The sequence below is a fragment of the Cladophialophora yegresii genome (assembly GCF_000585515.1).
Source record: "Cladophialophora yegresii CBS 114405 chromosome Unknown aczIN-supercont1.3, whole genome shotgun sequence".
Taxonomy (NCBI): domain Eukaryota; kingdom Fungi; phylum Ascomycota; class Eurotiomycetes; order Chaetothyriales; family Herpotrichiellaceae; genus Cladophialophora; species Cladophialophora yegresii.
The window spans coordinates 1,989,366-2,000,651 of record NW_006913047.1 but is presented as its reverse complement, the minus strand read 5'-3'; the positions used below and the strand labels follow the sequence as shown (position 1 = coordinate 2,000,651).

Sequence of the window (11,286 nt, the reverse complement as noted above, 5' to 3'; positions counted from 1 at the left end):
CAGCTGATCTTAATAGGTACGCAGGAAAAGAATAAAGCATTATGTGGCTGTGAACACTTGCATCATGTTATTGGAAGAGGTCCCTGAAGTCACTCCAAAGGCAACGCTTTAGGCTTTCCCAGCAGAAGTCTCCTTAGGCCTTGTCGCGTGTCGGCTTCCTTAGGCTCCACGCCTAAAGCAACTCCTTGAGTGCTTCGCCGCTCGAGAATTAGCCACGTACTGTATGTACACAAGTACTCCATTTTATCTATTCTGTCCATGGACTTGCCAACATTCCCGCATGCCTGCTTTTGCTGACAAGCGCGGAGATCACCAACTGCGACTGTGTACTGGCATGCGCGTGCAGAGTCTCCATAGACATTTGCTACTCCAATGAGCATATGGAGATCCTGAAAAGCTGTGGCATATTCATTGCACTAATATCCTGCCTCCTGCGGCTATCTGCATCTGACCAAACTGGAAACTCCAGAGGTGTAGCAGCTTTTCCGGTTTGAGGACGTCCTGGGCACACATTGTCCAAATCCTTCTTGGAGGCCATCCGCCTGCCAGACGCAGGGGAAGGTCCTGCACCTCCCTATCTAGGCACTCTTGTTCCTGCGACAAGAGCTCTAATCCCTTACTAAGCCTGCATAGTACATAGCAGAGCCACCTTTCAAGAACCAAGCGCAGTCTTGCTGTTGTATTCTTCGATCCCCCCCAATAGTTTTCCTGCTTCTTTTCCGCTAAAGCCCCCCGATGTCGATCCCTGCCATCCGCGTGGCCTACGGCCCGTCTCGCTGACCCCAGTTGGCGCGTTACACGCTCGAGACGTTGACAACTCGCACGAGTGCAGCGTCGAACTTGGGATGATTCGCTCCCCGCCTTCCTCCGCCTCCATAGCGGGCTACCCTATCGATAGCCTTTCAAAATATCCAGGTACAAAGGCTACCACTTTGTTGGCGTCGGGGCTCTAATGATGTGATTTATCGACGCGAAAAGTCCGGTGTGTGCTTCAGATTTGACCACTGCATGCTCACGGCTCTTTCGTTTCTGGTGTAGAGACCAGTGTGGTACAGTCCGAGCATTGCTGGCCTTGCAGCCTACAGCAGGGTACGGAGCACGGAGTACGGAGTACCCGTACATAGACGATAAACCGTCTCCAGCGTGCCAAAACATGGACACTTGTCCCGTGAGCGGATCGACCCCGCATCATGCGTTGCTCGCGCCTTAGGCAATTCGGGTGCATCGCGAGAGCAAGGCCAACGCGAAATCTTAACTTAACCGTTGGAGGAGGGAGTCGTAAGGTCGATCAATCTAGGTCGCTGTCTTTGTCATCGTTGTCATCCTCATCCATGCCCATTGCAGCATCCATCAACTCTTTGACCTTGGCTTTGATCTCCTCCACTCGATTCTCCTTGACCAGGCAGGTCTTGTCGTCAATCTCCTCCAAGATATAAGCATGGTTGGACTCCCGGTCGATCTTTCGGACCATCGCCATTTGGGGTGGGTCGCATTGGAGAAGGGCTCCTTTCTGGGCTTTCGGCATGATCTCTAAAGATAGAAGCAGAGTCAGGTGAAAGGCGGGAAGCAGGCCGGAAGAGCTTCGGATGCTTTTGACACAGATCGAGGAGACAAAATTTGCTTGAATCAGGGGGAAATCCAGGGCGGTACGAGTAGTGGCGCCTGCACTTGACAGGGAGAAACTGGTGGAAGCAACAGATGGCAACATACTGTAAATGCCAAGTGCTTATGTCATCCGTGTTGTCCTTGGCACAATTCACACTGGGACGCACCTCATCCAACTCCAACACTCGGGTGTTAGGCACCCATAGGTGGACGCGTCTTTTCAGCCCTTTGAGCCTACGATCTCGTAGTCGCACCTTGCTCGTCCGCACCATAGCTTGTCTCCCATGGATCGTAGCCCTCTTTAGCAAAAATTGCTTCGATCTGTCGCCTTCGAACGCCCACATTTCCTCCATCAAAGATCGGCAATACCACCGCGTCGTTGAGCAAGTCGCCGAACGGTTGCTTGCGGGAGTACGCAGACACGCCTATGAGGTTGATAGCATCCATAACCGACTCAACCGCGCTCTCCGACCCGAAGATCTTAGCTTCATAACATAGTTCGGCTCCATACTGTGTGCGGCCAAAAGCATGAGCCGCTTTCCAAACGAGTGCCCGAGCAGCTTCGCATCGAGTCTTGATCTTGATCAGCAGGTCCGCCACACTCTGCTTCTTCAACATGGTCTCTTTTGAACCGCGGTTCTCGGTCTTGGCCCATGCAAGAGCTCGCTCAAAAGTCTGCCGCATGATGCCAACGCCCATGGCACCGACCAAACACGCTGAAGCTGTGAAAGTCATTTCCACTACGTCCGCGCCCTTGCCCGGAGGAGCCAGCAGGTTTGTCTTCGGCACGCGCAAGTCCTTGAACCGAATATGAGGGCCATTCACGGCTGTATGCCCAATAGTCTCCGGATGATATAGGACCTGATAAGCGCCTGGGTCATTCGCGGCGATGTCTTGTCTTGTTACGATGATTATGGCAGTCTGCCCACGGACGTCCTCGGCGGCAGCTGAATCAACAACGCGGGCAAGCACACACTGCACAGCGGCCCCTCGATCATCCCAGCCTGAACTGTTGGTTGCCCAGATCTTGACGGATTAGCGATCAATATTGATGACTCTCAGATGAACGCCCACCTTATCACCGCTGATGGCATATTCGTCTCCCTCTGCCCTTGCAACAGTCTGGAAACCGGGTGCTCCCTCCTCAGCAAAGTTGGCACTTCCGCCAGGCTCAGAGAAGACCAGGCTCGCCAGCGGCGTGCCGGTGCCGTCCAAAAAAGGCTTGAAGAATTTTTCATGTTGTGCTGGACTCCCAGCCATGATCAGAGGAGTCAGTCCAAGACCCGTGCCAAGAATAGTCAGAGAAGTGCTCGTTTCGACCGCGTAGAACTCCTCAACAACCAGAGCGGCCTCTATCAATGGTCCTCCGGCACCACCGAGTTCTTTCGGAATCTGAGCCTTGACCAAACCGGCTTTTACTGCCTCGGCGTATATTGGCCGAGTCGACCGGAAGCGGTGTTGCCATTCGCCAGTGGAGTCGCCCTGACCTTCATACAGCGATCGTGCGCCTGTCAGATTTGCCTTCGCCCAGCTTCGCACGCCATTTCTGACTGCCAACTGTTCTTGCGACAATTCAAAGTCAATCATGCTGGATGAGGGCCTCAGTCTAGGTTGTCGAAATCATCAATCCCGAACGACGCAGAGGGGCATTTATACTCAGGCCTAGGTTCAGCCACCAACAGGCATTGGGTTGTGCGAAGTCCATATTGGGTTATGCAGTTGCATCTACGAAACCATGTGGGTGGTGCTAAGGCACGCTGAATAAAATCTGGCAGATTGACCCTGCTCTGCGACAGGCGGAATTACCTGATAGGGCTTTGATGCAGGTAAGACGGAACCATTTCTCCGTGGAGACAAGTCAGAATAGACTGCGGAAGCACATATCATTGCTGACATCCTTGGAATAAGTCGGCCTGAAAAATAGGCGAAGGAGAAATAAGCAAACCCGCCTTAAAGCGTATTGAGGAACGCGGGGTTAGCTGCTTATAGCCGCGGTAGAGAGTCTGGGTGTCAGCAGCATGACTGATGCACATCATATATGTGAAACCCGTGAGCTGACTTCATTGCAGTGTGCTTCTCCATTGACAGGCCTCTGAGCGCAATCCAAAGGCGTTAGCCTAGCCATCAATCTCCGAGCGTGCGTGAAACACAGCCAGAAGGAAGAGTGCAACGTTACACGCGTCCCAAAGTCTGAACTCGTCGAGGCGGCCAGCAAACATCCCTTCTTCATCTTTGCCCTCTCAAAGCGTAACCAACCGATATGACTGTGATCTCGATGGCAACTGCGGCAAACTGCATGAGATCTCGCTTCATGCATCTTCGAGGCATGTAGCTGCCGAATCATGCGGTCGTGAATTTCATCATGTGCGTGAGTTTGACGGCCTCGGTTTTGTGCCCTTGAACGTACCAAAATGCAACTGAAAAACTTCCATGTGAAGTCGAATACTCGCAGAGCCGGCACCGCAGAATGGTGAAGTTCTCAAGTGAGTAACAAGTGAGGTGAGTGGTGGGTGACAAGTGAGGTCTTATTTGAGATTGGAAGCTGAAATGAATGTACGACAGTTCTATCGCTTGAATCGCTGTTACAGATGATCAACCGTTGATTTTCTCGAAATCACAATCAGATCGTCACTCCCTTCGTAGTTCCACTGCCTATTCGCCGCGCCGACTACCTGCTTCTCCTTTCGTTTAAGCGACGGTGCGACTTCCTTTCGTTGACGGGAACACTCATTGGCATTTCCATTACTTGGCGTCTGGAGTTTCGCGCCTTCGAACCGAAAATGCCTGGACTCGGTCTTTCCGTCATGATGTTCCTCTCGTTCCTGTCAAGTACTGTTGTTGGCGTTGCCATTGACGTTGATGATACAGGTAAGCACTGATCTCCGAAGCTCAGTTCATTGCCTCACAGACTAACACCGCCTTCAGAGTCTATTCTCGCGGCAGCGGCGCTGGGTGCGCACAAAGTAATCGACTTGTACAGTGGCAATCAAACTGGAGGCACGCTGGGAAAATGGCCGTTCCCGCCTTACTACTGGTGGGAGTCAGGAGGAGCATGGGGCGGGCTGATGGAATACTGGCATTACACAGGCGACGACACGTTTAATGATGTGATGCAAAAAGCCCTCATAGCTCAACTCGGGCCCAAGGACGATTTCAACGTGCCTGCTGAAGCTTTCGATACCGGAAATGACGACCAAGCCTTCTGGGTCTTTGTGGCTATGGCAGCTGCTGAGTACTCCTTCCCTCAATTGCCTGCGCCCAACCCTTCCTGGATTCAGATCGTCAACAATGCCTGGCAAGATTATGTCTTTCGCTGGAATACTTCTGGTTGCCATGGCGGACTGAAATGGCAATTCAACCCAAACAACGCAGGATACTACTACAAAAACAGCATCTCTAACGGCGCCTTCTTTCAAATATCGGCGAGACTTGCAAGATTCACCGGCAACGAGACGTACGTACATTGGGCGGAGACCGTATGGAACTGGGCGTGGGGCATAGGGTTGATCGACAGCATTTACAACGTCTACGATGGCACAGATGAATTGATCAACTGCACCGGCATAGATCACCATCAGTGGAGCTACAATGTTGGTGCCTTTTTGTACGGCGCTGCTGTACTTCAGAACTTCACCAACGGATCGTCACCCTGGATCGACCGGACTGCTGGCCTTTTGGCCGCGACGAATACCTTCATCAGTCCCTTTCAAAATGCATCCAACATCATGTTCGAAGCTGCGTGTGAGATCACCAACACCTGTAACACAGACCAGCTTTCAATGAAGGCATACTTGATTCGATGGATGGCTGCTACTTCGAAGATGGCACCTTTTACAGCAGGAAGAATAGGCGAGGTTCTTCGGGCTTCGGCACAGGGTGCAGCAGCATCGTGTACCGGAGGCAAAACCAGAGACACTTGTGGCAGCAAGTGGTATCTTGGCCGATGGGACGGTACAACTGGCCTTGGTCAGGAACTTTGCGCGTTGGAAGCGACGTACGCGCTGTTAGTCAACCAGACAAATCCGCCGGCAGTGTACCCGAATGTTGGCATCTCACCGGCCGTTCCCTCACCGACCATCCCTGTTACGGCAACAGATGGTCTTCCAGCTGTCAGCGCCAGCGCCCGGCCTCTCCATGATGGTGCACCGGCTACACCGTCCTCGATGCAGACAAAAGTGCTTATCGCCGCTTTCTTCACCTCTCTGGCCATCCTGTGAAACCGCTTGGCTGAAGGATCCTGTATGTTGACAATGAGTTACGGAAAAGACTGCACAAAAATACGCCTAGGTGCAATGGGATGGCGCTTTAGACCCGGGGTTGCCTGGTGCTGGATACAAACCGCAAAGGACACTCTCACTCCGTAATGAGATGTATTAGATAATAAGGGAGCCGCAACCAAGCCGGAACTAACCCGATTACTTAGTCATTGTGGAGACAGGCATCAAGGCTTGAAGGGTTGCCTTAATTATCCTAGGATCTGACCTATCTGCTTATGTGCGTACCAGCATGTACTCCATTACCACTCAGTGAATCCTACATGAACCGCTACTTCAAGGCCATTGACTCGAAGGTCAGGCGCCACAAGGTGTCTGCAAAAATTACACCACATGATCGTGCTGGATCGATCTTCCGCGTTAAAGTTCGAAGGCTGGTGAAGTGCCAGTCTGTTATTATTCTGTTAGAGCTTCGGTCATGACTTCTGCAAGAGAACAATGCGTAGAGCAGGCTCGAGCAGAGGTAGGTCATCGAACCTCACAACTTCTGGAGACCTAATCGGCTCCGTCCAACAAGGAAGTGTGGCAGAACGACCTCCACTTGAATTTCAGCGGCAGTTCGAATTCATTGAGGGACTAAACAGTAAGGCTCTAAGGAAGAAGACAAGATCATGGGTGACGACGCAGCATTATCGCAGAAAGCGGTTCGACGAGCGGTTCGACGAGCAGGACGCAGACGCAGACGGGAAGAAGAAAGGGAAGAGGAGACATCGCCCAACACCACCGTCCATATCCTCTAGGTCGGATGAGAATCGACCACAGCGGACGAACACGGAAGTTCGTGCAAAGGCCGCCGACATGATAACGGCGACAGACGAGGCATCATTTCTGCAGCGCCTGGGAAGCGGGCGAGCAGACCCATTCAATTCCTACCCAATTCTCGCCACACCAGACGTGCACGAATTGGTTGATCACTGTACGTCGAATGACATGTTCACGAAACATCAGAGACTAACTCGCATCAGTCTACTTTGTCATCCCTTCACTTGTCCACAAATACTGGGAAAGAGCAGCTCGCCGACCTCGAGCGTGCTGGGATCTATTCAACCTCTATCGCATGCACGAGATCCCCTTCCTGGGCATGCTGCACCACGCAGCGCATCATCTGGCCAGCATGAGAGGGCAAAACGAATCCTTGCAAGTAATCGAGTTCAAGCAGCGCAGCCTTGTGGCGGTGAATCGGAGGCTTCAGACGCTACGAGAGCCTTGCGACGATTGGACCATCATCGGGGTCGGTCTGCTTGCCAACGCTGAGGTGAGCTTGGAATACCCGCTGTAAAACCTCCGCGCTGACGAATGCAGCGAGTTTGGGGTGATCGCGAGATAGCCAGAATGCACTGGGGAGCTCTTAAGCGGTTACTCCTCGAGCGTGGCGGGTTTCCCGCGCTCCGACACAATACACCAATGCACACCAAGCTCGTCTGGTGAGTAATGCAATATCGGATGGATGCGCGAGTTCCTAACATCGTACCCAGGAGCTTTATTGCCCTCTCGGGGCCGACCCCGGATGGCAACCCGGCGTACGAGGACAGCTATACAGAGTTGGCAGCCGCAACGCCAGGCTCTCCGGCCAAAGGTTCTAAAAGTGCCTTCAGAAGCAGCTGCGAGGAATTCGTCCAGTTCTTCGACAATCGACGGCGTCAAGCCTTGACGAATCTCCCCTCGACACCTGCACAACAGAGGGAGTTCAGGAGCCATCGTTTTCAAAACACGATATTCCAGGAGGGCACCGAGCTGTCCCGGGCGTTGGAAAGCAGAGACACGGGGTTCCTGAGTGCTGACAAGCGCAGATCAGTCGACAACTGTCGAATGGCGTGTTTGATCTACTTGAATCTAATCATGGCTGAATATGGCGTCCTTTCACCAGCCACAGAAAATTATCTGCGATCTCTGCAACGCATCCTCGACCAAGACGACGACGATAGCAGTTTGACCGCCGAACATCTCCTGTGGACTTTGCTCGCTGCATTCCCACCAGAGGAGCATTACAAGCGGATATGGAAGATGTGCCGTCTGGTAGCCGTGGTCAAGTGTGCAAGGGCACATACCTGGGTCGCTGTTGAGAACGCGCTGAGGACATTCCTGCGGGCTCCGGAGTCCGTGGCCGGACTCGAGGCAGTCACGTCAGGTTGGAACCGCGAGGACTTTTTGACAGAGGTTCAACGGCAAGAGGGAACTGATGAAGTCGCGGCACTCTTCCATACGCGACACGGCGCTGATGTCCCATGCTCTGAGGGCTGCCAGATTTGTGCTCTCAAGCCTGCTACATTCTGAGAAGGCACCAGCCATGTACTCATACCTTGGCTCTTGTACGGCATGACCTTCTAGTATAATGATGACTTCCATATGTCCTCACACTTCTGCTCCTATTAATTATCACTTGCACGGAATGTCACAATGTCATGTATACAGTATGAGTCGGCTGATATTCGGGTGGTGACCCCCGCCATTGCCATCTCATCCCACCGTTGTCCGTCAATACCTCTGATGAACCTCAAAGTCACTTGGTTCTACGCGTCTCACGCACGATCACCCACCCGTTCCGCGTAGTACCAAACATCCTCACAATGACGCCCTTATCGGTAAAAGCCCTGATGCCAAAATGATATACTACTCTCCACATCGCAAAGCACACCGTCGGTGGAGAGGACCACCCCGAATCTGTCGAATCACCGTCGCCGTCCAGCTCCTCCTCCTACTCACCGTCTCACTCGTGGTCTGCGGTCTACTCGAGATGGCGGACACAGGAACAGGCTCATCCACTCAGACGCCGGCAGGCCAGGCAGTGGTGGGTTCGCATTCTGACTCCAACGCGCAGCCACACGGCGCGGATGATTCAACTCACGATGGGGGCCAGCAAGAAGCAGCACCGCCCACGAAAAGATACACGTATGAATACAGTACTCTGGGAGGGTACTTCCTGCAGGACGACCCGTCCACGGACGCCGCGACCTTCGACTTCATGGCTCCGAACGTGAACTTTGGGTTGATTGACCGGGCGTACGAGTCCGATGGATCATTACCGAACAAGGGCCAGGAGATGACGCAGTGGCAGCGCTTCGAACACCACGTTAGATCTTTGAACCAAGATGCGCGAGATGATGACAACGACGACGACGCAGAAGCACAAGAAGATGGAGCACACAAGAACCAGCGAGGGACACGGCAACGGCGCCACGCCTCACATTCTGCCACACAGACACGATACCTCGTCTTCTTCCTCGGCCGGCACGGCAACGGCTACCACAACATCGCGGAGCGGTACTACGGCAGTACAGCCTGGGACTGCCACTTCAGCGCGCTAGACGGCGACCCGGACGGCGTCATGACCTGGTCGGACGCCGCGCTGTCGAGCGAAGGCAAGCGACAAGCCCGACAAGTCAACACCTTCTGGAAGAACCAGACTGCTAGCCACAAAATGCGTGCCCCAGACGTCTACTTGGTGTCTCCGCTCGACCGCACGCTCCAGACCGCGCAACTCAGTTTCGACAGCGTTGTGGGATCGGCGGGACTAAAGGCCGTGGTGATGGAAAAGGCCCGCGAAGGCACAGGAATCCATACATGCGACAGGCGCGGCAGCGTCACGTCCATCCGCGCACGGTATCCGAGCTACAACGTCGACGCGGACGTCTATCTTACGGAGCGGGACGAATTCTGGACGTCCGACCGTAGGGAGCCACCCTCGGCGCTGGACAAGCGAATGCGTGGCTTCTTTGACGATTTGATGTCCGATGCCGAGATGCTGGGGCCCGAAAAGGACAGCGTCTCGGTCACGAGCCACTCTGGCGCCATCGCCGCCATGTTACGCGTCTTGGGCCATCGAGACTTCGGCCTGGGTACTGGAGCGGTCATTCCCGTTCTCGTCAAGGTGCGGCGGATTAGGCTGGATGATGACGGCAAGGACCTGGGCAGAAGAAACGGTGGCTCGGGCGAAGGTGCTCATCACAAGGAGCCGACGCTCGATCTGCCTGACTTGGCAGACAGTCAGGATGAGCAGGCTGCTAAAGGCCACAAAGAGAATCCTAGTCTCTCAAACGTCGATCCTGACGATAGATCAAAGTGGGCGACTATCCCCTCGTGTCCGGCCGACTTGGACCTTGTGACTGTGGGGCAGCAGCGCTGGGGTATGGGTCTGAAAGAATTCCTAGACGGCGTCGAAGGTGGGACTCTCGATATGGAGGCCGTGCCGTTTCGATGAAGCGGGCGAGTGAGAGATCGCCGAGCAAGCCTTGGATTTTCAGATCATAGAGATACGAATGCATGACGAGAACTTCGTGCCTGAGATTCGCACGGTTAAATGCAATAAATTCGACAAACACACCGCTTGATGCACTCTCAGCCTATATATGTAATGGCTGGCCAATAGCCGGCATACTCTACGCCTGCTGCTGGTGATACACGTATTTGTACAATACAGTACAGTACTAACTCGCGTAGACCAACCACCGGAACGGTCGCCTAGATCTCTTCGTCGTCGGTGCAGGCTAATCCAGCTCCTTTTGCGAGCCGCAAAACCGAAAAGTCAGACCCGGGAGTATACGCCCAGCAGTGGCATTGCGACACCCGACGACCTCGTACTTGTCTGTTTCGTAAAATCGCAGTGCATCTTCCTGCTCGCGAGCACGGACGAGAAAGGCCTTTCCCACGCGCAGGCAAGAATCTTTGCTTTGGCGCGGCCGTCGAGCTCGCAAAAGGTGGTACATGCGCCGGATCCGCCCACTCCGGCGGTGGTGGCGGGCACGTCCGCCAGGCCCGCGGCTGTCTTGACTTTCTGTGCTGTGTCTAGCGGACCCTCTAGGCGCAGGAGATATGTGCCGGAGGTGTCTTGCTGGTGCTGGGCTTCTAGGGGGCGAGGTACACATTGCTGATGCGCGAGCGAGTACTCTTCGGTTTTCGCGGTCGAAGCCTTCCCCCCTCCTTGGTGGGGCGGATCGTTGTCCACAGCTCTTCAGAGGTCCTGGTTTTGGTGTAGTCGTTCCGGTAGTCCTCTATGCGGCGTACGGCTTCTGATTTCGTGAAGTTGAATAGGCGCTGCCACCGCGCGATGTCGGCGTCGGAGACGATGCATTCGCTTGCTAGCGAAATGTTATTGGCCATGGATTCAAGCTCGGCGAGGACGTCCATGGCGCGAACAAAGTGTGGAAATCGTTGATGGGCGAAGATAGGATCACCAACGCTGTGGCTGCCAGGTGGCTGGAATTGCAAAGTTGACAATGCGTTGCGGGTGAGGGCTTTTCATACCTACATACCTATTACCACTTTACAAGCTGGTCGAGAGGCCTAGCGCAGTTACCACGTTAGTGTTTTGAGATAGTTGTGACTCTGACGACGATGGTGGTTGCCCACTCATGAGCGCCGAATTGTCTCGTTCGACCCGGCAGGATGGACCAACCTAAGCAGAAGCATG

At 53.9% G+C, this 11,286-nt stretch overlaps 7 protein-coding genes across 7 annotated transcripts; 4 read left to right on the top strand and 3 right to left on the bottom strand.

Moving 5' to 3' along the window:
- Nucleotides 1–1,288: 1,288 nt before the first annotated feature.
- On the bottom strand, nucleotides 1,289–1,525 carry A1O7_04450 (uncharacterized protein; the record flags this gene model as incomplete). The annotated part of the gene is made up of 1 exon (XM_007758461.1): nucleotides 1,289–1,525. The coding sequence occupies one exon, from the start codon at nucleotides 1,523–1,525 to the stop codon at nucleotides 1,289–1,291; it is 237 nt and encodes a 78-aa protein (XP_007756651.1).
- A 314-nt stretch (nucleotides 1,526–1,839) lies between these two features.
- A1O7_04449 (uncharacterized protein) lies at nucleotides 1,840–3,192 on the bottom strand (the record flags this gene model as incomplete). Its single annotated transcript, XM_007758460.1, has 2 exons — nucleotides 1,840–2,631; nucleotides 2,680–3,192. The coding sequence occupies 2 exons, from the start codon at nucleotides 3,190–3,192 to the stop codon at nucleotides 1,840–1,842; spliced, it is 1,305 nt and encodes a 434-aa protein (XP_007756650.1).
- A 1,193-nt stretch (nucleotides 3,193–4,385) lies between these two features.
- A1O7_04448 (uncharacterized protein) lies at nucleotides 4,386–5,822 on the top strand (the record flags this gene model as incomplete). The annotated part of the gene is made up of 2 exons (XM_007758459.1): nucleotides 4,386–4,473; nucleotides 4,531–5,822. The coding sequence occupies 2 exons, from the start codon at nucleotides 4,386–4,388 to the stop codon at nucleotides 5,820–5,822; spliced, it is 1,380 nt and encodes a 459-aa protein (XP_007756649.1).
- Nucleotides 5,823–6,677: 855 nt separating this feature from the next.
- A1O7_04447 (uncharacterized protein) lies at nucleotides 6,678–7,158 on the top strand (the record flags this gene model as incomplete). The annotated part of the gene is made up of 2 exons (XM_007758458.1): nucleotides 6,678–6,795; nucleotides 6,845–7,158. The coding sequence occupies 2 exons, from the start codon at nucleotides 6,678–6,680 to the stop codon at nucleotides 7,156–7,158; spliced, it is 432 nt and encodes a 143-aa protein (XP_007756648.1).
- A 53-nt stretch (nucleotides 7,159–7,211) lies between these two features.
- Nucleotides 7,212–8,153, top strand: A1O7_04446 (uncharacterized protein; the record flags this gene model as incomplete). The annotated part of the gene is made up of 2 exons (XM_007758457.1): nucleotides 7,212–7,303; nucleotides 7,355–8,153. 2 exons carry the CDS (start codon nucleotides 7,212–7,214, stop codon nucleotides 8,151–8,153), a joined length of 891 nt encoding a protein of 296 aa, XP_007756647.1.
- Nucleotides 8,154–8,613: 460 nt separating this feature from the next.
- Nucleotides 8,614–10,077, top strand: A1O7_04445 (uncharacterized protein; the record flags this gene model as incomplete). The annotated part of the gene is made up of 1 exon (XM_007758456.1): nucleotides 8,614–10,077. One exon carries the CDS (start codon nucleotides 8,614–8,616, stop codon nucleotides 10,075–10,077), a length of 1,464 nt encoding a protein of 487 aa, XP_007756646.1.
- Nucleotides 10,078–10,401: 324 nt separating this feature from the next.
- On the bottom strand, nucleotides 10,402–11,003 carry A1O7_04444 (uncharacterized protein; the record flags this gene model as incomplete). Its single annotated transcript, XM_007758455.1, has 2 exons — nucleotides 10,402–10,721; nucleotides 10,763–11,003. 2 exons carry the CDS (start codon nucleotides 11,001–11,003, stop codon nucleotides 10,402–10,404), a joined length of 561 nt encoding a protein of 186 aa, XP_007756645.1.
- Between the last annotated feature and the right edge of the window lie 283 nt (nucleotides 11,004–11,286).